This window comes from Diabrotica undecimpunctata, chromosome 3 (assembly GCF_040954645.1).
Source record: "Diabrotica undecimpunctata isolate CICGRU chromosome 3, icDiaUnde3, whole genome shotgun sequence".
NCBI classification, from domain to species: Eukaryota; Metazoa; Arthropoda; class Insecta; order Coleoptera; family Chrysomelidae; genus Diabrotica; species Diabrotica undecimpunctata.
The window spans coordinates 150071606-150096547 of NC_092805.1; the positions used below are offsets into that span (position 1 = coordinate 150071606).

Below are 24942 nucleotides of genomic sequence, written 5' to 3' on the forward strand. Positions count from 1 at the left end.
AAAGAATAGGAAAGCAACCGGGCCAGATGAAACTGCCAGCAAAGTAATTAAAGTACTCGACGATAAATCTAAATATTTTTTTCTAAACCTCTTCAATAAAATATACGAAAAAGGGCATCTACCAACACAGTGGCTACTGTCAACATTTGTAAAGATACCGGAAAAAAATTAACGCTAGACAATATAGCGACATCGCACCATCAGTATGATTAGTCATGTACTAAAATTTTTCTTAAGAACACTGCACTCGAGAATTTAGAACAAAGTAAAAAAACAGAGAAGCATTATTCATTTTTGACTGGTATCTTCTGATCAACCCAGATATGGGTGTAGTTTCGACTCCGAACCATAGTGTTCCTGGAAAGTTAATTCTTTAATTTATCGACAATATGTCGTTTCAATCTATAATTTTAAGCATTTAATATGTAATCTAAACACATTGACTGTTTCGTGATGAGGTTATTTAGGAAGTACTTCCAAGTTCACTAAACATGGTGTGATAAGATGTAAAACGTTCGTTTTCAACAATTTGAATAGTTGTAACCCATTTGGTTTTTTGATTGAATATTTTATTACACATATCAATTACACAACAAGTTTTTACTTCATTGTAAAGTTTACTCCATATATAGTTTACTTCATATCAGATATAGACTCCAGATATAGACGATATGCATAGAAAACTGAAAGAGGAGTACACCAAGTGGGGCCTTACAATTAATATACAAAAAACTGAAACTTTCAAATACTTGGGAGTCAAAATAATATCAAAAGCAGGAAATACATTCTAGGATTGGCCAAGCAAGATCAGCCATTAGATAGCTACACGGACTATTGTATAATAATAAAATAGGAGAAGAAATTATAAAACAATAATAGAAACCATTGGGTTTTATGGCGCCAAACCTTGGGAAATCAATAAAAGAAATAAATCAAAAATTAACACCATGGAAATGTACTTAAGACTTGGGGGCGAGGTTGCCGGCATACTAGACTTAATAGGGTGAGGAACGTAGACATTAGGAGAGAAATGGAAATTGACCTAGACATATTAGATACTGTCGAAGCCAAAAGACTAAACTGGTATGGACACCTGCAGAGAATGCCTGAAAATAAATGGCCTAAAAAGATAAAAAATGGACTCCGTTTACTAGAAGAAAAGAGTTAGACCAACACGGTCATGCCGAGAAGATGTCGAAGATGCAATGACAGTCAGAGATTTAAAAACTGAAGAATGCTTCGACAAAAAACGCTGAAAATTAAACCTTAAAATCAGATTAATACCCTGCTATATATTTTACATATTGCTGTATGGCAAGGTGGGCTGGACCCTTACAGAGACACTAATAAAAAAAATTGAGGCATTTAAGGTGTGGATCTACTGAATAATATTACGGATAAGTGGGGTTGATAGAATAACAAATAAAATAGTTTTACATCGAATGAAAAAGAAATAACAAAAACAATAAAAATTCGAAAGTTAAAATATTTTAGCCATGTAATGAGACATCCAGAGGTGTATAATCTTCTAAATCTCATAATACATGGAACGTTCGCAAGAAGAAGAGTCCCATATTGGCCCCGAAAATCTCCGAGAGTATCAAGATAGATCCGCCAATCTGTTTCATTCTGCCGTAAACAAAGTTATGATTGCCAATATTATCGTCAACGTTCGATAATCTGACAGAAGGGTACTGAAAGAAGATGAAGATTGAATATGAGTCTGTCTAGATTTTCCTTTCCGAAAAGAGTGTCTAATTCGTTGTTCTATTTTCGCCTAAATTACAATGGAATTTGTAGGAAAAAATTAACTAATAATTTTTAGTAGCTGCATAAATTTCAGCTCTAAAGTAAAAAAAATGCCAGAAAGATTCTGCATTAACGATAGTGTTATTTTATATCATACTCTAATATATCACCTCAAAAATGTTAAATTAGTTTAAGGTAAATATTAGATGAAAGAGAATAATGTTTGTTTTACATCAAATTAGATAAGATAATTTAGACAAAAAGTAAATTAATTATCGTTATCTTATCTGTTAATAAGTGAGAACAATCAAAAATTTCGAGTTAATGTCAAATAAGAGGGTTCTTAATTATGTTTAATTGTTTTTTGACAAAATGCTATAAAAATCGTATAAAATAAAAACACTACAGAATTCAACCTACACATAAATATTAAGATATATCACTTCACTTAGAAAATTCACATTTTAGAAAAAGAAAATTCACTGAGTACAAAAATACAACACAAATTTAGTTAAGATATGTTATAGTTACGACAATTGGAGTATTTTTCGGGAAAGACATTTCAGAATAAAAATACCTGGTTGTGCTGTAGGGGAGACTTGCCAGTACCGGTGACTGCCCAGTACCGGACAGAGTGTGTTTCCGATAAAGTCTGCTAGATAGCAGTCTTATAGTAACCAGTGAGTGAGGAATATATATTTTTGTCGCTTTGACGGCTTACTGACCTAAGTTTTAAGTTTCTAAACTGTGATGCCTGGTAAGTAGATTTTATTTTCTTATAGTTTGTGTTAATTGATATAGCCAATGGATAAAAGTAATTGATATTTAATTTCTGACGAGAACTGAAGAGGTTGGATTACGTATAAGCGGCTTGCGGGTGCCCTGCATCGAAACAAAAATCTAATACAGTCATTATCTTTTAATTCTTTACTCTGTTTGGAGTACCAGAAACTGAATTCACTACGAATTTTGACCATGATGAACGGCATGTGGAATGCAAATTATAGATTCCCTTGCCGACTAATTCATCAATCAGTCTGCTTTGCAAGTTTTAGAAAGCACAGTGGTAAAGATATGAATTTAGTTTCGCCAAGTAGGAAATCTTAGGATTCCTAGTGTTGATATTTAATTATACACATTAGTTTGTAAGGAAAACGTTAAATCATCTCTTCACAACGTTTTTTCAGTATCGGACAGTCATGAATTGCCCAATATCGGACACCAAATATTTTGTGCTTGCTCACCAATTTTTTTTTCTTTCCAGGTACATTGAACACAATGCGTAAAGAGAAAAAAAGGGTGTTTGGTCAGAAGACTCCATGAAAATAGCAATCAAACAAGTATTGAAAAACAAAATGACTATAAGGCAAGCTATTCTTTTAATTTTTCTGTCACAAAGAGCACGCTGGCAGACACAATCAAACAGCTAAGAGGAGGTGGGGACATTATGAGTGGTTATGAACCCACTTATGGATCATTTTAAGAAGACATTTTCTGAAGAGCTACATATCAAATTAGTTGAGCATTTAATAGATATAGACAACAAGATAATGCCTATGAACAAAAAAGTGTTTTTTAAGATTTGCTTTTAAGTTAGCTGAGCACTTAGAACTTCCGCACCAATTTAATAAAGAAAAAAAGATTGCAGGAGACAAGTTTTATTATGAATTTTTAAGCCACTATCCCCAACTTTCGTTGCGAAAACCACAGTCAACAAGTATTCAAAGAGCATGGCGTTTTCAACAAACCACAAGTGGACTTCTTCTTCAACAAATATGAATTACTGCTATCAAAAGTTACCTCAACTCCCTCAAAGGTGTTTAATTGCAATGAGACGAAAGTTTCTGTGGTACGTGATAATGCCTCAATGGTTCTATCACAAAAAGGAAAAAGGAGGTTAGTAAAATCTTGTTGGATTTTAGGGAAGAGAGAGGCAGAAATGTAACTGTGCTTCCATTTTTCAACGCGACAGGTGATGTATTTGTACCCTATTATTTGTATTTGGTAGGGTTAAAATGGCAGAAGAGTTAAAGAAGGATGCTCCGGAGGGGAGTATTTTTGCTTCTGAATAAAATGAGTGAATCATTGGCAGTTTCTATTTTGTGTCCATTCATTTATACACTATACGTTGCATTTTCTTCTAATGTTTTTACTTCTCTTGCGATATCTCAGCATATTTCGTGTAATTCTTCTCAGTATCCTTATCTCTGCCGTTTTCAGTAGCCTTTGTGTTGTGGCTGTGTTGTTTATATATTACTTATGTAAATTATTATTTTCGCATTATTTAACACTTGAAAAAACATCAATGTTTCTATATCATCGATTTTCGATATATCGTTACTATCGATGTCCAGGTTCGATGTTACCATCGACGCTTAACATCGATGTTTTTTTACCGATGTCGCATCCTTAATCACTGCAATTCATTACTACTTTGGCTAAAAATGTTTGTTGCTTGAGTGAATCACACTAAAGAAAGTCCGGCTCTTTTGATACTTGATGGTCACAGTTCTCACAAGTAACTACAAGTAATTATATATGCGAGATACCACAATATTCACAAGATAAGTCTACCCCCTCACACCCCCCACAAACTTCAGCCACTTGACAGAGCAATAATGAGACCCTTTAAGGCCGCGTACAATAACGCTTGTGCAAAGTGAATTAACCAATACTTTAGTCTCAGCGATACAGTCCCTTGCACTCTAATTCCTACATCTCGACCACTATTGGCTGCAACAAACAGGTTTAATTGTCTACTTCTTCTGAAAAACCACTAAAATCGTGTTCCGCAGTTGAAGTTTTTCTGTCCTGCACATCTTCGGCAACAAGTAGCTATACCTTTAGCTACTGAGTCTACTACTGGGCTACTGAGGCTACTGAATCCTGCTGATTCAGGAAGAAAATTATTCAAAGAAAGAGACAAAGTGAAAAGAGTGAGATTTTGACTGGATCTCCATATAAAACTATATTTGAGATAGGGTTTAAGCAATCACGAGAGAAGATCACAAACGCAGCAGAAAAAAAAGAAAAGAAATTGCAACAAGCGAGAAAAAAACAAACCAAACAGCTTGAACAAAGAAAAAACAAAAGAAGAGTCTTTTCACGTCAACGATACCAACTAGTGGAAGTTTAGAAATTAACACTAAAGAAGAAGAAACTACCGAGTCTCTTATCTGCGAAGGAACTACAAATGAAGATTGGATACAGTGCACCACATGTAAGGGGTGGGCGCACGTGGTGAGTACGGATTAAGAAAATCTACTTTCTTATAAGTGTGAAAATTGCGCAACATGAACATTTGTCAACAAATAAAATTCAACAATATTTACATAACTCACAAAATATTTAAAATCATGGATTTTATTATGCTACCCTTGCGATTAACGTATTTAAATGATTCTGTTACTGGGCAAGTGTTTCTGTGGCACAATAAAAAATAAACTATTTTTATTTTCTTTATCTGTTTCCAAAAACATTATTTTCAAAAAGCTTTAGGTATCCGGTACAGTGCAAGTCTCCCCTAATCCAATTCCAAAAAAGAATACAAAAAAAAAGAAAAATTTGTAAAGACTGACAGGAAAATATATATGACACAGATTTTCAAAACAACTACGTTTTCAAAGATGCATATTTTATATTATAGTTATAGATGTAGGTCAAAATTGTCATAATTTTTTATAAAATTTATTTAAAATGTTAGAAGTAAATGTTCTCTCAATAATATTACCGATTACAATTGGTGAGGATAATTTTATTGAAAGTCAGTTATGTAAAGGCTTAATATCTCAATCACAACTTGGTTTTCATAGCAAAAAAATTACTGCAACAAACTTGGTTTGCTATCAATCTGATATATGATCTTATATGGAACATCGTAAACAGGTAGATGCAATATACACAGATGTTTCCAAAGCATTTGATCGTGGTGTAGATCACTTACAGTTTGATGACACAAGATGACTTAAAATTTTGGAAAGTTATAGATAGCTTAAAAGATCAAGCCTTGCTATAATATGATTTATACCGACAACAAAATTGGTGCAATCAGAACAAACTAATCTTGAATGTAAAAAAAAAAGTTTTTCTCGTAAAGTCAATAGAATTGGAGCAAGCTATACTCTTAATAATCAGCCACTGAATTATGTTTCTTCTATTCGGGATTTGAAACCTACGTTGAGTTGAAACAGAGTGCAGAAGCAGTAGGGCTAGCAATAAATACAAATAAAACAAAACTACTCATACAAACCAGATCAAATAGACCGGTGCAACAACACTTTATTGACGATATAGAACATGTAAATAGATTCACATACCTAGGAATGGATCTGGTCGCAAGCAATGAAGAAGAACCGGAAATAAATAGAAGGCTTGTGCTGGCAAATAAAGCCTATTTCGCGATGGGCCACATATTCAAATCGCGAGACGTACACCGGAAAACAAAACTCCGGGTCTATAAAACAATAATCAGGCCCATAGTAAGTTATGGTTGCGAAACATGGGTGGGGACACAGAAATCTGCCAATGCATTAGATGTGTTTGAAAGAAAAATATTACGTAGGATCCTGGGCCCAATAAGTGAAAACAACAACTGGCGAATTAGGTACAATAGAGAAATATACGAGCAATATAGCGAACCAACTCTAGCACAACATACTAAACTGCAGAGATTACGATGGGCAGGGCACGTGGTCCGCATGCATGAGAATAGAATCCCCAGAAAATTATTAAATGCAAGAATGCAGGGAAAAAGACCTGTTGGAAGACCTAAAAAGAGATGGGAAGATGAAGTCGATGAGGATGCCAGGAACTGCCTAGGAACGCGTTCATGGAAAAGAACAGCGGTAAATAGAGATGGTTGATGAAGCCTGTTGAAGGAGGCCAAGGCCCGATTTGGGCTGTAGCGCCATTGGATGGATGGATGGATTCGGGATTTGGGTGTTATTTTCGATGAGAAGCTTACTTTCTGTGACCACAAAAACTCTATTTCAATAAAGGCATCTAAACTTCTTGGTTTCGTTACTAGGAATTGCAAGTATTTCTCCATTGATTCAACAAGATTAGTGTTTTGTTGCTTAGTTAGAACTATTTTGGAATACTGTTCAGTTATTTGGTCACCCTATGTTATACTTTGTTTGTTTTTTTAATATGTAAGATTTTTATTCTCATTTTTTAAACCTTTTAATAATGATTTTATATTATACGTAATTTTAAGTTTTGAATGCTAACTTTGATATTGTATATTGTAATTTAAATTGTTATAATAATCGGGTTATACTGTGTATTAAATAAATAAAATAAAATCAATTATTATTATCCAATAAGGAAGATTTCCGTTGGAACTGCAACAATTTAGATTAATGTAAACAACTATTTTAATTAAAAATAAATTTATAATTTCGTTTTGTAAATATTTTGATAATACCGATTCCAATTCGTAAATCCCATGATTCAGTGAACTACACTGGTGATTAGCATTTCCTTGCAGTATCTTATGCAATATGATTTTCAGCGGGTTATTTAATAGTGGTAGGTAATTCTGTTAGTTTTACCGTGAAAAAGGTTTAAATATATGATTATTAGTTTTATGATTTTTTCGGAAAAACTAATAACTCACTAGAAGATATAAAAAGGTAAATTTTATTGTACATATGGCTCAGTAAATTATAAAAAAATAAAGTATCTAATTAAGATAGCTTTTAGATAGATCCAAAAACGGATTCGCTTCTAAATTTACTGCAAATAAAAATTATTGCACCAGTATGAATCGGTCATTTCAGAAACAACATGAGTCAGAAGTTATAGTTTTGAGTAAATCGCAAAAAAAATGGTAGTAGTTTAAAATGTGGAAAGTGATTTTTTTATACTTTTCTTTTCTGCTCATTGAGTCAGTAGACAAATACGTATTAATTTTTGTAATGGTTATGCCACCACTTTTTAAATTCAGAAATATTCGATGTTTCCATTATTTTAACAAGAAACTTTTTGTGTCGTGTAGAATTTACTATCATTTCTGTATATTCTTTTGGGTGGTAAACACGGTCAGAGAACTTCCTTGTGACCCATTCTGGCTTGACCCTCGTGGTAGGTGTAAAACATCCCTTGTTGAAGTTATACTTCTATATGCACGGTCGGCGTTGGAAATTTGCATGAGAGTGAATCTGTGAAACCATTACATATGTAAGAAAATGAGTAAGAGAGAGACAGAAGATATATTTTCTCTCTCTTCCTCTCTCGAGAATAAAAATGTTCCTTTTGTATATATATTTAACATTATATATATTATGTATAATATTGTATATACATATAAATATATATAATATTATATATAATATAATATGTATTAATATTATTATTTATGTGATATGTTTTGTATTATTTAAAATTAAACGTTTATAATTATTTTAGGCTTTTGTATTTAAAATAATCACTGATTTACCGAGAACTGTCAATTTTGAAATCCGTTATTGTCATGTCTAATTGGCAAATCCTTTACGTGTTTGGTTCGTACGCTGGTGGATGTGAGTTCGAATCCCAATTATGAATATCCTTTTTTATTTTTGAAATATTTAAAAACCTCACGTTAATCTTATTAAATATATGTAATATACGCAAAAAACAAATTTTAAAATAAAATGAAAATTTACAAAATAATCCGAGTTGTTGGTTTTTTATTTTTATCTTCGTAAAGTAAGTTATGTATATCGGCAGTTTTAAATACTTATGAATATTACATTTTAATTTATATTGTATTATTATATTGAATTATGTTGCAGTGAATTTATTGTATTGTAATTTTTATATTAATATATAACAAAATAACAAAATAAACAATGAATTTTACTGCAGAGTATGTGTAAAATTTTTTGCATTCAACTCCTTTTATACATATATAAAAATAAAAATATATATTTTCATTGAAATATTGATACAATCCTTCATTTACTATACTCCTATTACAGGTCAAATGTTTATATACAGCAAACGATGCACCATATACCTATATAACTAATTCTTTTTCTCTTTCTGCTCTCTCTTACCTATAGCATTACATATGTAATGATTGTGCAGATTGACTCCCGTATAAATTTTTAACGGCGAACGCTTGTATAGAAGTATAACTTCTACCGGCAGTTCCACTGGACTGCCAAACCCGTTTTTTTTGCATATTGAGACATGGAGATGCTGATTGACAAAATGTCAGAATGTAGTGGGGGTAGAGATCTTGAAAATAATGGACAAGAAACTCGAAGCGAAAAAATGTGACAGAGTTACCAAAAATGAGGGTTGGAGTAAAGGTAAAATTAAAAGAAGTATAAATAACTATAAAAGAATAACAGCTGTATTAGCTACATGAGTAAAAGAAATATTGGTAGACAACGTATATCTTGGCTTAAAAGTTTGATAGAATGGTTTGGATATGTTTAAGGCATTTCTTAAGAGTAGCCGTTCCAAAGTTAAAACAGCTGTGATGAGAGTCAACTTTCGTATCTAAGACAGTACCCAAAGAATAAGTGACAATGTATTATCCTAGTGTAGCGTTATCATAAAAATTACTAGAATAGTAGAAAAGAATTTCTAGAATAGTTAAAACATTAAGATTTTTTAAAATACTATTAGAAATAATGGTTTTCTTATAGTTCCCAGATATAATTACAAAATATAGCCTTAATATAATTTACCAATAAACCGATTCAATTGGTTTTAATTTAAAACATTTTAGGCGATTCTGTGTTGTAGTTAAATTATTCGTTTTTATCCAGTTACTATTAGCATATGTTTTCAAGGTCAAAAATGCATGACTATAATTTTTATATCTTGTATCAGTTTTATTAACTATTATGTCATAAATATATTTCACACACAATAAGTACACAATACAGTCAACATTTACGTTCAATTACTTTTATAACCAAACAAAATTTAACGAATATTGTTTATAGTTATTTAATTTATAACCATATTTAGTATATAAATCAGCGGGAACTTTTAAGGTTACAGGGAGCAGAAAGAAAGAAGAATAACGTAATAAAGATTACCGAAAAACAGAGATAATTGAAATATTCTGGAAAAAAGTAGACCCCATTGAATATGAGTTACAGAAAATGGAACGACAGCGAGAGATAATAGAAATTGAGTGACAAAAGGCGTGAAAACTGTAATGAATATCCATAAATATACATTATAAAGCAATATTGGTATTCAGGGTAGGGTCAGGAATGACGAGAAAGGGAGCTTACTGGTCAACGTCTTCGGGCGGATGAGCTGGTAAGTGGAAGGGCACTCTTTTGTCCTGAGATTGCAAGGCGGTGTCAAAGGCGGATGAAACATGAATGGTCAACGGCATAAAGATGCAGAAGACAAGGAGAAACCACTGCATTAAAGATCCCCAAGGATATTTTAAGAAAAATCACTAATGGAGAGTCAAAACAAAACGGTCCTGAGTGGCGTCTCTTAAATGGGGTAGGAACCGTTCCAGAACCAAAAAAAAAGTCGCAGAGGGAAATTATGTCAGACTCGGTTATAAACTTTATTACCATATCTATTATAAAATTTTTGCTGGCAGACACTCCATATGGACTTACCATAAAATCAATACTTTAAACATCAAATTCAGATATTCATAATTATCATAGTAGAAAGAGAAATTTAACTAGGGTTCCCTGTGTTTGAAAGAAATCCCGATTATGCTGGCATAAAGTTTTCCAATCAACTTCTATCCAGTGAACAAAGTGACACAAATCATAATATTCAAGCAGAAATTAAAAACTTTTTTCATTGAATTATGGTTTTATAGAGTTTTTATACAGATCACGACATTGTTTTATTGGCCATGCAACACAATGGCAATCGCTGTGACATGTTACACGTTTCCACCTCTATATTCATTTCACAGTAGGTACGAATTGTCGTAATTGCCACATTTACATTAAAAATTTCAAACGAAGTTTTGAAAGAATAAAACAATGATTAATAAAATGCCTATTACGTTGTATACAGTCCAAGAAAAAGTGCAACTTTCGTAACATGGTACTTTCAGGGTCATTCGATACGCGAAGTAATTGATTTATTTATTGTTGTCTTCGAAAATAGACCCTCACCAAGTGTTACAACAGTTAAAAATACCATTAAACATTTTCAAACTTCGTGATGTGTAAACAGTTGTAAAAAGTGTCATGAAGGTAACAAACCACGTGTTAGACCTGTCGATAAGAAGCGTCAAAAGAGGGATATTGATATTTGTGCTTTTGTGGAAGCTAGTCAACCCTGCAATAGTGTACAAATTGCTAGGGAAGTTAACGTGAATGCTCGAATTGTCCAGCGAGTTCTCAAAAGGAATGGGTATCACTGTTTTAAGATACAACCAACACAAGAACTGTTTCCGGAAGATAACTTTAGGCAGATGAAGTTTTGTGAATTTATGTTAGATAAACAGAATGAAAATGTACACTTTTTAAAAAATATTTTATTTTCTGACGAATCTTCATTTTCATTACATAAAAAACACAATCCATCCGTTGCAAGGTTGTATTCTCAGAAAAATAAGCACCTCAGTGTTGCAGTGCGAAAGCAGCATCCGCAAAAGTTAAATGTTTGGACTGGAATATTAGGCGACCATATTGTCGGTCCATTTTTTATCGATGGAAACCTAAACGGGCATAAATATTTACAACTTTTACAGAATGAGATCATTCCGGCAGTTCGACGCCATCCCGTTAATTTTCAGGAGGTTTATTTTCAACAGGATGGGTGTTCAGCTCACAACTCTAAAGCAACTATTGACTTCTACAATCAAACGTTTCCTGATCGACTAATAAGTACACGTGGTACAATTAAATGGCCCGCTAGATCCTGTGACTTAGCGCCCAACGAATTCTTTTTTGGGGTTTTCTCAAAGAAAACATTTATGGGCATCAGTTTGAAAGGCCCACAAAACTAGTCAAATTAAGGGCAAAAATACTCCATTTCTCTGCAAGCATTGCACCAGCCCTACTCCAAAATATGAGGAGAAATCTGTATGACGGATTTGGTTACTGTTTAGCACAAGGAGGTGGAATATTTGAGCCCTTAATTCATTAATCTGCTTTCCTAATTTTTATTTTTTGTTAGGTACATTTTACGAAGTTTGTAGGTTCTTAATTAGGTAGTATTTTTTATGTTTAAGTTTGAAATAATTTTATTGTTTTTTTTTTTATTTAAAAGTACAAACGATTCTTATTCTGATTTTTTTCTTCTTTCTTGTCTTATTGTTATAAGCTTTGTCCATAAAATTTGTACAATTTTCAGTGACAATAAAGCATATTATTATTTACTTACTTATTTAATTGTATTGCTATTAAGGCTGAAGAATAACCAAAAAATTAGTTTTAGAGCTAATTATAGGATAAGATATTATAATAAGTATACCCTAGAGATGGGATTGCAATAAATCTTAATTCCTATGTTCAACAAAATAATGTCGTTATCTGTATTGTTAAAGGTTATATTGTATACAACATGTTCTCTATTATGTAAATAATCTATAAGGATGGACAAAGTATTATTATTACTGTTTATATTTAATTCTTTAATTAAGTTTTTTAATGAAGTATTTATATTTTTCGATATATTTTACATTTTTTGTGCACAAAAGAGTTATTTAAAATACTCGATTTGTTAAATTTATTGCAAATCATCACATTTATTTTCTGTAATATTACGATACAATTTATTTTATGAAACCTTGAAAACATGTAGGTACCTAGTAAATATAAATTGCAAAAAATATAGAAAGGTATAGTACGGAAATAGATTGTTGAATTTATAACAATCATTGGGTACATCTATGACGGTAGCACGAAAAAATTATAGTATATCGGTTAAAAAGAGAATATTAAATATTAAACTATACCTTAGGAACAAATACATTTCAAATTACAAGGAAAAGATGGGTGGGTATCTTTCTAAGTTTTTTGTTAAATATTATTCTAAATTTATTTTCTTGCCTATCAACACAATTTTTTATCATTAAAAATGAATCACAATTTCAAAATAAATTATTTATTTAACGTTTCGGCCTTAACCCTTAACTACCATGGCCAAAAATAGTAACATTTGTACCATGGCAGGGTCAAATTTGACCCCCCATTGTTTTTTGTATCAAAAAATATTCTTTTTTTAACTTGTTTTATTTTAAATTATTTTGTTTACAGCTACTTTTAAATTTATATAAAAATAAACTAATTTGGTTAATTAGATATAACTTTATTTAAAAAAAAACTTTTGTATTCAATCAAATTAACATAACTATGCACTTTCTCGAATTATAAGAAAAATAATAACAATGTGCAGTTTTTTTATATCCAATGGTGAAATCTAGGTATCATAGCTCCTACCTAAAATAAAAAAAATCGATTTAGATTTCGTATCTCAAAAATGACAAGCATGATTTTACCTTAATTTTCAACACAGCTTATGCATAACGTCTGTATGCGGGAATGATTTTTGCAAATAAAATCTCGACATTTATCGCACGATGAGCTTTCTTTCTTTTGGTTTTTGGAATATGGACATATTTTACACCTTCACCTCATTTTTCGTCGTTGTGGCTCTGGATTTGCGGCAGGCATTGGTTCCTGAAGTCCGGAAACTTTAAAAATGGCACTACGAATTTCTCTCGGTAAACAAGTTTGCTGAGCTCTACGAGTTAAATGGGCCTAAATAAGTTCTTGACCTAAAGTGGTTAGAAACAATCTTCTTTCCATTATTTGATTTTGCTGAACTCCATTAAAAATTACATTAGCATTTAATCCTGCAATGTCCAAAATGCTAAACCATATTACTTGAGGCCATCTACGAGTTCTTCTGCCAGTTTTATAGCATGCACATTTCTTATCCAATGAGTCCACCCCACCTTTTGCCTCGTTGTAAAAATTTATAATCTCTGGCTTTCCATTAACCATTGTATTGGAATGATGCATAGTTGACACTAATAACACTGCACAATTTTTCTTAGGAACAAAAGATACAAGGCTCTCGCTTCCTGTAAAACCAAATAAGGCAGAATTAGGTGGCCTGTTTTTTTGGGGTTGAAATTCAGCAGGAACCTCTCTTTTATTTCTTTTTAGTGTTCCAACATATGAAATTTTATGGCTTCTCAGTTCATTTATGAGCTCAATGGACGAAAACCAATTATCTGCTGTTATGTTTCTATTTTTACCAGAAATTGGTGGAATAAATGTCAAATCATCTAGAGTGGGGATGGATAACTTTTTTGGATTTTCTCTGCGTGTATCTTTTCCAGTATATATAAAACCATTTAGCAAATAATGTGTCTTAGAGTCTACTAAACACTGCATTTTCAGACCTATTTGTCTGGCTTATTTTTGAGATACATCCTGAATTGGCACCTTCCTCTAAATGCAATAAGCATTTCATCTATTGTGAGATATTCACCATAGATATAATTGGACTGACAATTAATTATAAACATATTAAAAATATTGGATATAGCTGCCAGTTTATCTCCGTGCGCAATACGTTCTTGTCTAGTAGCTGGGTCGTCAAAACAAAGGCTTCCAAGCAAAAAATAAAATCGGTTTAGTGACATGGTTGCTCGAAATATATCACGGCCAGTACCATTCGTAGCAAATAAAGACCTTAAATCTTCATTATTGGATTAAAATACCCCAGCTAAATATAATAAGCCTAAGAAGGCCTTTAATTCAATTATGTCAAGATGATTGGTATATTGACACGATAAATTGTGTAAATTATATTTAGAAGCCATATTAGTTATTTGTTCATTGGTTTTCTCAAGAATTTCTTGCAATATATCGTGGCTAATAATACATTCCCAAGCATCAACTGGTTTCTCTGGCATACTAGCTCGAGCTTTTCCAATAACACCAGGTAAATGACTAATTAAATGATGCTTACGTGTACGAGAAAAGGTGGGAGAAGTTTTAGACCACTTGTACCTATTTTTGCCATAAAACACATCCCTTGAGTCAGCTATATCACTTTCTTCACCCGAATATTCACTACCAGTTTCGGAATTATTAATTTGCCAATTTTTTTCGTCATCATCGTCCCATTCCTCTTCACTGTCTGTTTCGTGATCACTGTGTTCACTAGCCTGGTCTAAAAACTCACTGTCACTATCTAGTCCATTGTCCATAATTTTTTGTCCCTTCTCTTCAAGTTCTTTCTGTGTCAGAGGACGTTTATTTCGACTACACCCCGCCATTTCAAATTACTAGTTAATTGCACTAGAAACACTTATACCATAAGCGGGTCAAAATTGACCCTATGCGTGCATAACTCTGCAGTAGTAACAGATAAACTAACGGAATTTTTGTAGATCAATAAATCACTACCTGTCGAAGATTAGCAGAAATCGCGCAATGCTCAATCTATGTTTCGGTAGCGAAACTTGGCATTAAAAACGCGGGGGGTCAATTTTGACCCCGCCATGGTACTTAAGGGTTAAGACCGAAACATTATTCTTCCTGAATGTTAGGGAAATAAGTTTTATTTCCATAACATTCATGAATATGTGCTCACACCAGCAATATTTTCATCATTTTCTTCTTCCTCTTGATGACCATTCCATAATCTGTATATGGCCGTGCCAAATTAGTTGTTTAGTTTTATATCGTCTAATAATGAGTTTTTAAAATCCATTAACTCTCTCATTTCTTCGTTTGTCACTTTTTCTTTTCTCGTTCCTCCTGCTGTTTTTCTCCAAAAATCCATCTTCATAGCTGTAACTATCTTTTTTCTTTTACCTTTGATTTGCTATACCTCACTTCTATATGTTATTATACTCTTGATGATGAAGTTATAGATCCTTTTTTAATTTTCATTTAAAATGTTTTGATCTCAAAGTATAATAAGCGTAAGATGGTTTGTCTGCCCTGCGTAATACTTTACTGTGTGGTCTTGTCAAGTGTTCTGCCTTGTAGAACTTGATTATAAGGTTTCATGGGTTCTTCAGTTTTGTTTATATTAGCGCACCATGGAAGCCACAGTTTAAAGGTAATATCTTTCTAATATTTTAAAAGTTTAGAAATAATAGAATTAACAATCACAACTTAACTCAATTCAGTGCAGGCTAGTTATCACATTTAAATAAATGCCGTTTTAGTCCTAAAGTATTCTCTCAAAACCTGCTTTAATCAGATGATAGGCATAAACTACCTAATTCATATAAATATTCCTATGTACGTATCTTAGAAAATGACTTAATGCAAAATCACTGACGTAACGTTGGTCATATCAGCTTAATGTATTTGCACTAATTAAAAGTATTAGCACTAATACATTTTTACGATTATTTTTTCACAAGCAAATACTCGAAGATATTCACGTTTACTAGTACTCAACTGATAAACATGAACTCGTACATTTTGTTCATAAAAGACCTCTAGATTTATTTAGCGTATGGCTACATCACAGGTTCATATATATACATATATATAAATTATATAAATTACAAACAACAGTAAATACAAAAATATTATTCTACAAACAAACATCTAGATTATACATATATTAGATTGACTCTTTTGTAGCAGCCAGGAAATCCGAAGGGTTGCAGTCGCAATTTGGTGATTGTATTTTTTCCCATCTAAAAAGTGAGTCGGAACATCTGCCACAGTTCGTCCTTATTCTATTGAGTGTGGTCCAAATTCGTCTCGGTTGGTTGAAGCCCTCAGGTTTGCTTGTAATACATGGCATGTTCCAGTTAGCCGGTGCAGCGTTATTCTCCCATTGTTCTCTCCACCGTTCAGTTACATTAAAGTTTTGATCTACTAGCCTTTTTGCTGTTTTTAGAGGCGGGTGTCTTGAACGGAGCCTATTTATGTCTCTGGCGGAAGTTCCGACATGGGAGCGGAGCTCAGGATCAGTATTGATTTTTGTAAATTCTTTGACAAGGGCATGTTCCCGGCGGATGGGTGGTGGAGCTATATGACTCAAAGCTGTTAACCAGTAAGTGGGCGTGGCCTTGATTGTGCCCGATATAGTTCGCATGGCTTGGTTGAGTTGGACATCAACACGGTGAGTATGTGGACTGTTTATCCATACTGGTGCACAGTATTCCGCTACGGGGTATACCAGTCCTAATGCTGTCGATCTAAGTGTGGGTACTGAGGAGCCCCATGTAGTGCCGCAGAGCTTTTGCAGGATGTTGCTACGAGTTCGGAGTTTTGCAGCAGTCTTAGTAAGATGCTCTTTAAAGTTTAGCGTTCTGTCAATTGTAACACCTAAGTATTTTGGGTGTTTATTATAGTTAAGGAGTCTATCCTCAAAATGGATTTGAGGTTGATAGTTGGCCATCTTGTTGTTCAAATGGAAGCAGGACACTTCTGTCTTAGTTGGATTGGGTTGCAATCTTCATTTGCGGAAATAATTCCCTAGGGCATTTAAATCGTTTGTTAGAATGCGTTTAGTGACCTCGAATTCTTTATGACTTGCGGCAAGCGTCCAGTCGTCTGCGTATCCAAACTTTTTTGATGTGGTTTCTGGCATGTCTGCTATGTAGAGGCTGAAAAGCATGGGAGCCAGCACGGATCCTTGAGGAAGTCCAATATTCAGTTTTCTTTGGGTACTAGTCTTGTCTCCCAATATAACTTTAAAACATCTGTTGGATAGCATGGCGTTAATAACCTCAGTGGTCTTTCTGCATGGGATTATTCGCATTAATTTATATATTGCCCCTTGTCGCCACACAGTGTCGTAAGCAGCAGATAGATCGATGAAGACAGCGGTTGTTTTTAATTGCTTTTGAAAGTTTGATTCCAAATAATTGGTCAGGGCGAGTACCTGGTCTGTGCAGCTGCGGCTTGGCCGAAATCCTGCCTGTTCCACTGGTAAGTGTTGGAATATGGTTTTGCTGATTCTATTATACAACAGTCTTTCGAACAATTTGTACACCATACTTAAGAGTACGATGGGGCGGTAGTTTTTCGGTGAATTATTACTTTTCCCTGGTTTTAAAATGGCGACGATTTTTGCATTTTTGAGTTGGTGGGGGACGTTTCCCGTTTGAAGGATGTCAGAAAAGAATTCTGCGAGCCATTGCCTAGTGAATCTGCCGCTATGTTCGAGGAACTCAGCGTGAATGGCGTCGAAACCCGGCGCTTTTCCTGTTTTCATTTCATTTAGGGCTTGAAATATTTCTTCATGGGTAAATGGGTTGGTATATTCTGTTGAGTGTGCAAGACTAGATTTTATGGTTTTGAGGTCTTTTTTAACTTTAATTGTATGTAAACGATTTTGAGGTGCCCTAGAGGTCGACACTATGTACGTAGCTATTTGGTCTGGAGTTACTAGGTTGGTTTGGCGAACGGGTGGGTTGCTACTTCTGAGTTTCCGCAGTAGAGACCAAGCTTGTCGACTTGACTTCTGAAAGTCTAGGTTTTCTACTGTCTGGCTCCATTTTTCACGCCTGGCAGCATCAATGCTGTGGAGTAGTTCGTCTGCAATCTCCTGCTTTCCATCTTCGCAATATTCTTCATACAGTTTTTCGCTCTGTTCTGTCCAACCAGGGATAAATTTTTTTCGGTATCCTCTAGGGATTGTCGCTTTTGCTGAGGTGATTATTGCTCCTGTTAGTCTCCCGTAGTTCTGGCTCTTTGGTGAAATCCATCCTAGGCATTTGTCAAGGTTACTGGTGGAAGCAGACCAGTTAGATAATCCTCGCTCTAGATAATCGCTGCCTACACAAATTCTTATTACAGTCAAGCTCCAATTATACCAAGCTTGTTCTTGAAAGAAATGCAATTGATAACATCCATAACGTAACGTATTTTATTCGATTATTACTTAGCACTCCATTGCTTCCGGTAAATTTTAATTTTTAGGTTTTATTTATTTTTTATTTGTGTAGCATTCAACTAAAAGTAAATAATTTTTTTCGCATGCTGACCAAAATACGTGCCAACTATAAGTGTAATTCAAAATAAATTTATATTTAACAGAGATAAGTTTTAGATAAATGTATTCATTTTAAACAAGATTGCACGCACGGATGATAAACAACTTACATCAAATTTATTAACACGTTATCAGCAGCCGTAGTTACTTCCTTATATTTTTATGATATTTCCAGATGTGGCTACTAATTTCCTTTAAAAATGATAAACAAACGGTAATAAAATTGCAAATTACTCATTTGCCCAAACCATAAATCAAATTATGATATTTATATTCTAAAGTAATTTTAATAAATTATTATCAATGCAAATCAAAGTTAACGTTATTTGTTTAACATTTATTTACTGACTCACAGCAGATGCTTCGACAGCACAGAATGGTTTTGAATAAAAAAGCCATACTTAATTTACGGTTAATTAAAGTATCTATTGTAAACATTCTCATGTAACAATTTTTTTTCTATATTTTTTGACGGATTTTGACGGTTGACAACAGAATAATTGAGGATACGAGTGCAACAACGCAGTAGCGCACCTAGAATTTGCCTCTGGGGGGAGGTTTTGGTTGGTCACCGAAATTTTTTTTATGATGTTACCTCCATTTTGAGTCCTTAAAATGTGTGAGTAACAGTGTCGGAATAGGGTCCTAAGGAGGGGGTTTAACCTCCAAAACCTCCCCTGGGTGCGCTACTGCAACAACGCACTAACCCACAAAAGATCAAAACGAGCTTCATTGTAGAATATTTACGTAGAAAATATTTATGTAGAAAGTTTTGAAAATTCATTTTTGATAGAAGTTAAGTCCACTGTGCTGTAAAAAGTTAGTTCTTTATGTATTATTCGTGATCAACAGTTGGACCTTTTTGGGAATTATTATTTCGAGTTTTATTAATTATAAAGTTAAAATCATGCAATTTTTATTCTTAAAAATGGGATTAGTAAAAACGGTGTCATGGCTACATGTTGTGTTTTTTTTTTTCAGATTATCAGTCTCAGAATCGGATACTTTTATATCGGATACACAGAGAGAAAACCATGTTTATTATTTACGTACATAGTCAGAGAGGTGTAGAGCATTAGGTGTGAAACCATTTTTCAAGCGGTATTTTTTTTAAGTTAAGGTAAGTTTTTGCTGGTAAATTGAATATACTGCTGAAATGTAAGTTAATAGAAATATTATTTTATAAACGCAGGAAACTTCCACCACATAAAAAATAATTGACGCAAAGAAAAATGAACTAAAGGAATTAATTAAAATATTTCTCTTCTATAAACCTTTATTGCAGTGAAAGGGGCAACCATAGAAAATATCTGTCTCCAGATTTAAGTCTCAGTAAAATGTACCAGTTACAGAAAAATGTAATAACGTCCATTACAAGAACATTAATTTCTTCTATATCAAGTAAATTATGTCATCGAAATTGCAAGAGAACAATTGAAAATTGACAAATTTCGAGTTATCCTAGAAATAGATATCGAAATGTAAACGAATAGTACCACCGGAATTTGTTACCACAGAAGGAAATGATGGACATACTGTTTCAATATTCATGAAATGATAACTGATAACTCATTCATGTTAATGTGACATTAAGCCATTGCCTCTATGGTTCCTCAAGAGGTGGGATCTTACATTTTACTGCTCATTAAAAATTTAGTTAAATCCAAACGACTTACGTATTTCGATCAAAGTAGAAATCAGAATCTTAATATTAAAATGTCATTGTTATATCATGTACCAGCTTTAGAGGAACTTTTAGCTATAATTTTAGTATTTAAGTAAATTTGAACGGGATTTGATTTATGTCTACAATTTTTTTTTGAGAAATTGATAAGTGGGTACTACCGAGCTAAGGTAACAACGTCGTGGAGGTATTGGAGCTGTCTAAAGAACCACAGACTACGAGAAACACCTATTCAGTGTAAATTTCATTATAAATCCATTTTTTTTCTATATTTTACTGACAAAAAAATGGCTTAATGGTACAGGACAGTGACTTTCTAAAATTTGTATCGCAAGATTTTAGTTTATCGTTTATAGGATCAGGTATTTTGGTCTGCAGTCTTCCTTAACTGTCTGTATACTTTTCTTTACACATTTAAAAGAAGAAGGAAAATCTGCATACAGACACCTGTGACTCACTCAGGTAGTGTTGGGTTCCTAATTCCCTAACGAGGTTGTGCCACGAAGAGATGCCTGAGCGAGTTATACCTTTGATACTTCTTCCAACTAAAAACCTCTTCTCTATCACTCCAGACCTTAGGATGGAAGGGCTGGTTAAGGCAAAACATCTCCCTTTATGCCCTGCTATTACGCGATTCTCATTCTTGCTTCTACAGATTCATCGAGAAAACCACATCCATACGAACCACCAAAGAATTTCAACTGTCATTTTTTTTCACCATTTCTTTTACGGAATTAAACATTCTGCAGTTACGCTCGTTTTTAAACTTTTCTCTTTCATTCGCCCAACGCTAACTCTCCAACATCGTGTATGTTACAGTATCCGAAAGACCACAGTAAAGGCACTAATCGGATTGTGCACTCCTAAAACTGAAAAGGTAGCTACGGAAGCAGCCATGGCCTGTGAGCATTTGCGTCAGATAATAATCCAACTGCCTATGCCCACAGTCCACCCAGATTCGAAGGTTCGGAATTCGTGACTTCGTCCACTCCACCACATCAGTTGTTGCCTCACACTCTTGCTGCCGCTGACTGATTGAAACTAATCTCTCGGCCAGCTTTATCTCAGTCACCTCTCGCTCTTCAATATTCCGCCCCCTACGACTATACATCCTGGCCCTTTCACCTGCCAGCACATGTAAAGGAACACAGCCGGTGATCACTCTCAGAGTCCTTTAGGCACATGCTACTCGCAGTAGACTAGTTCTGTCGACGCATACCATGATCCTCTTGTAAGTTGGTATTTCTACCACCTCACTCCAGACTAGGCAGACTTCACCGTGAAGCACCCTCATCCTTTCGAATTTGGGTCCACCGATATTGGGCATTATTCTCTTCAGTGCAGTCATTCTCTGAATAACTGCGGGCTGCGGGTCACCCCCCTCAAATGTTTCAACTTCCACTCTGGTGGGGAGTAACTCCCAGATACTTAACATGCTTTGTGGGCGTCACTTTTGCTCCTACGCTCTTAAATACAACTGTCTCTCTTTCTGTATCCTCTGAGTACTACAGCGTACATCCTTCGCGAGAGAAATATCATGCTCGCTCATCCAATCCTCAACAAATACACACGCACGCGTAATGCGAAGCAAGAGTTCCTCCCTGTCACGTGCCGCCACCAGCATAGCGAGGTCGTCCGTGTTCGGTAAGAAAATAAAATTTCCCAACAGGATAAAGTCAGATCTCATACAGGCACTACCAGGCTTGATCTCGACTCATGCATGATCGTTGGTTCCTGGTCAGGTAGGTTTCCTGATCTTTTACCCGTTAAACACAAAAGATAGGTAATGGGTACAAGAGTTGAGCAATATACTTAGCAACTTGAGGTGCAAATTTATTTATTATTAAAATTTTTAGGTAGAAGGCAAGAAAATTGTTTTGAAAATTTGATGATTTTTGTTTAATGTGTGGTTGTATTTTCAATGCCACAGACTCGTGAAAAAAGATCTACGAATCCAATTTACTTAATCTAATTTAACTTTTATGTGTATAAATACTATAATTGTTATATAATAGTATCAAATATGTATAGATAGTTTCAGATATTCATTTAACTTTGTACAATTGTTTTTTTTAATTTATTCGACACCCTGATAGGGTAAGAGGAAGTGGAGAAAGAAAAAAAGTGTTTGTTACTAAGAATCTTATTTGCTAGAATATGTTTTATTAGATTAATTTGTAAAATAACAAAATTACCAATGTTTTGTAACTTTCTTACTAATTGTGTCACCACTATTGTAAGAATACATAGTTTCGATATAATTTTAATTCATAAATATTTACATTTGATTCACATTATTTGTTTTAGTTTTTTTATAGGTACAATAACAGCGAAACATTAACCTCGACCTGAAGAAACTGGATATGGTAATTACATTTCTGATAAATTGAAAAGAATTATATAGTAGAACATTAGGTTTTCCAGGAATCCCAACTGACGCTCGAGAAGATAAAATGTGGTAGTAGTCTCTAATGAACCGCGAACGGTTATTTACAAGGTGAAAGTGTGATGTGTGATATTTCAAGAGTGCCAAATCTTTATGCCAAATATTTGTTTTATAAGAGCATATACGAAAGGATGTTCATCACGTTGAGTTGTTAGGAAGGTCACGGCCATCTTCTAGTATATATTATAATTTGAGATATTTTAGTTTTCTTTAAAATTGGAATACCAACATATATACATATGTTTTACTTAAAAAAAAAGAAATCGTTCATTGACAAAATATTTTGCATTAGGCAAATATTAAAAAGTGTTTCTAGTACATACATTCTCTGTCTTCGCCAAGTTAAAATATTCGACATCTTTTGAAGAAAAGAATAAAAATATTTAGAAATAAAGATTAAGAGCGTAGACGCAAAGTTTCGGGCCAATGCTTTTTAAATGCTTTCATTTTTTCGAATCCTGAGAAAACTAATAAGTATTTATTTAATAATAAGACAAATTTAAACGCAGAATGAAAGATTATATTATTATTGAGGGCCAAAAGTCCCTGAAAACTTCTATAATGTTTATTTTAGTAAGTTACATGGGTGAAAGAGAGGACCAGGGAGAAGAAGAATATCTTGGCTTCAAAACCTGAGAAAGTGGTTTATTACATCGACAACCGGACTATTCAGAATAGCAGCAAGCAAAGTTAGGATAGCCATGTTGATCGCCAACATCCGGAACGGATAGGCATCGTAAGAAGAAGAAGATGGGTGAAAAAAAAGAAAATTAAAAGAGAAATTCAAATATCTCATTTAAAAGAAACTTTTTGTTTATTCTAAGGGACTTTCGGCCCTCGGTAATAATGTAAATAATCTTCCATTCAGTGTTTAAATTTTTCAAACATATTCATTAGTTTTCTTAGGATTTGAAAAAAATTAATGCATTTAAAAAGCATTGGCCCGAAATTTTGCGCCTACGCTCTTAAACCTGGAAACAAAGTATGCAAATTGGGGTATTATACCACTGGTTCAGTAAAACTTAAAGTCAATGAACAAACTACAAAATTTAAGAAATGTTAAAGCGGTATTCGAGACCAACTAACCTTTGTTAGTTAGTTAGTTGGTCTTGAGTAATGCTTCGACTTTTGTAGTTTGTTCATTGCCTTTAATTTTGACTAATAGTGGTTTAGTTTAGTGGTTTAGTAGTGGTAGTAAACTCCAGTTTGCATACTTTGTTTTCAGGTTTAATCTTTATTTTTAAATATTTCAGTTTCTTCTTTTTCTATAGTATTGGTAGTGCTTGGTAGACCCTTTTTAGTGTAGACAACCAACCCCTCTGTAGTAGATTATTTTAAGTCGACTTTACATTAAGCAATTTTCATGGTATGCAAGAACTATGCACGACAGATTATAAGAGTGCGCATGCCCACTAAGGATGGTCACAAGCTTGAGCTTAACTCGATTTGGCTCGAGGCTTAGCTCGTTTGACGAGCCGAACTTCGAGCTCAAGCCGGTTTGTTTTTTTCGAGCTGAGCCGAGTTGAATTCGAAACAAGCAGAGCTTTCCTTAACGAGCTTCTCAATATTTTAGCTAATACTAAATAATTTTTCTAATTCATTTATTTCTGCTAGGGCTGATACTTTTGTTTGCAAATAACTAATTCAGATTACAAATATGGATTTTCAATATACAGTGTGTCCGTAAAGTATGGAATAAATTGGATATTTCCTAAATTAAAAGCTTTTTGAAAAAAATCTAAAACACGTCGATTTTTAATTTTAATGACCTACATTTTACAACTAAATTTAATCATACACAGGGATACACATTAAAGTGATGGCGCCTTGGGATTTTTTGTAAATGTAACACTCTGTATCTTGTGACATTTTTAGATCAATAAAAATGAGCTGATTCCGGGTTGGCATCTAGCTGACAGAATTTAAAATAAATGCGCTTAGAAATTAAATGATTATTATAACATATTTATTAATAATAAAAAATAATACAATAACTGTTGCATTAATTTTATTTAAGTGTAAAACAAAGAATTGAAATACACTTGATGATTCAGTATGGAGACATATCAGGAACTTAGATGGTAGTGTGTAATTTATTTCATGATATATAACCAAAAAGACCCATAACGCAGTTAAAAGTAAG

The 24942-nt window shown here is 33.6% G+C and overlaps 2 protein-coding genes across 3 annotated transcripts in view; both read right to left on the minus strand.

Moving 5' to 3' along the window:
* Positions 1 to 24942, minus strand: part of LOC140437561 (chloride channel protein 2-like) — a 293059-nt gene that overhangs the window by 133701 nt on the left and 134416 nt on the right. The window lies entirely within an intron of this gene.
* LOC140436085 (uncharacterized) lies at positions 16285 to 17070 on the minus strand. The gene has a single exon (XM_072524793.1). It carries the CDS (start codon positions 17068 to 17070, stop codon positions 16285 to 16287), a length of 786 nt encoding a protein of 261 aa, XP_072380894.1.

What these genes read in the sequence shown, in the direction of transcription:
- LOC140436085 (XM_072524793.1), bottom strand. Translation starts at nt 17,070, where the DNA reads ATGGCCAACTATCAACCTCAAATCCATTTTGAGGATAGACTCCTTAAC.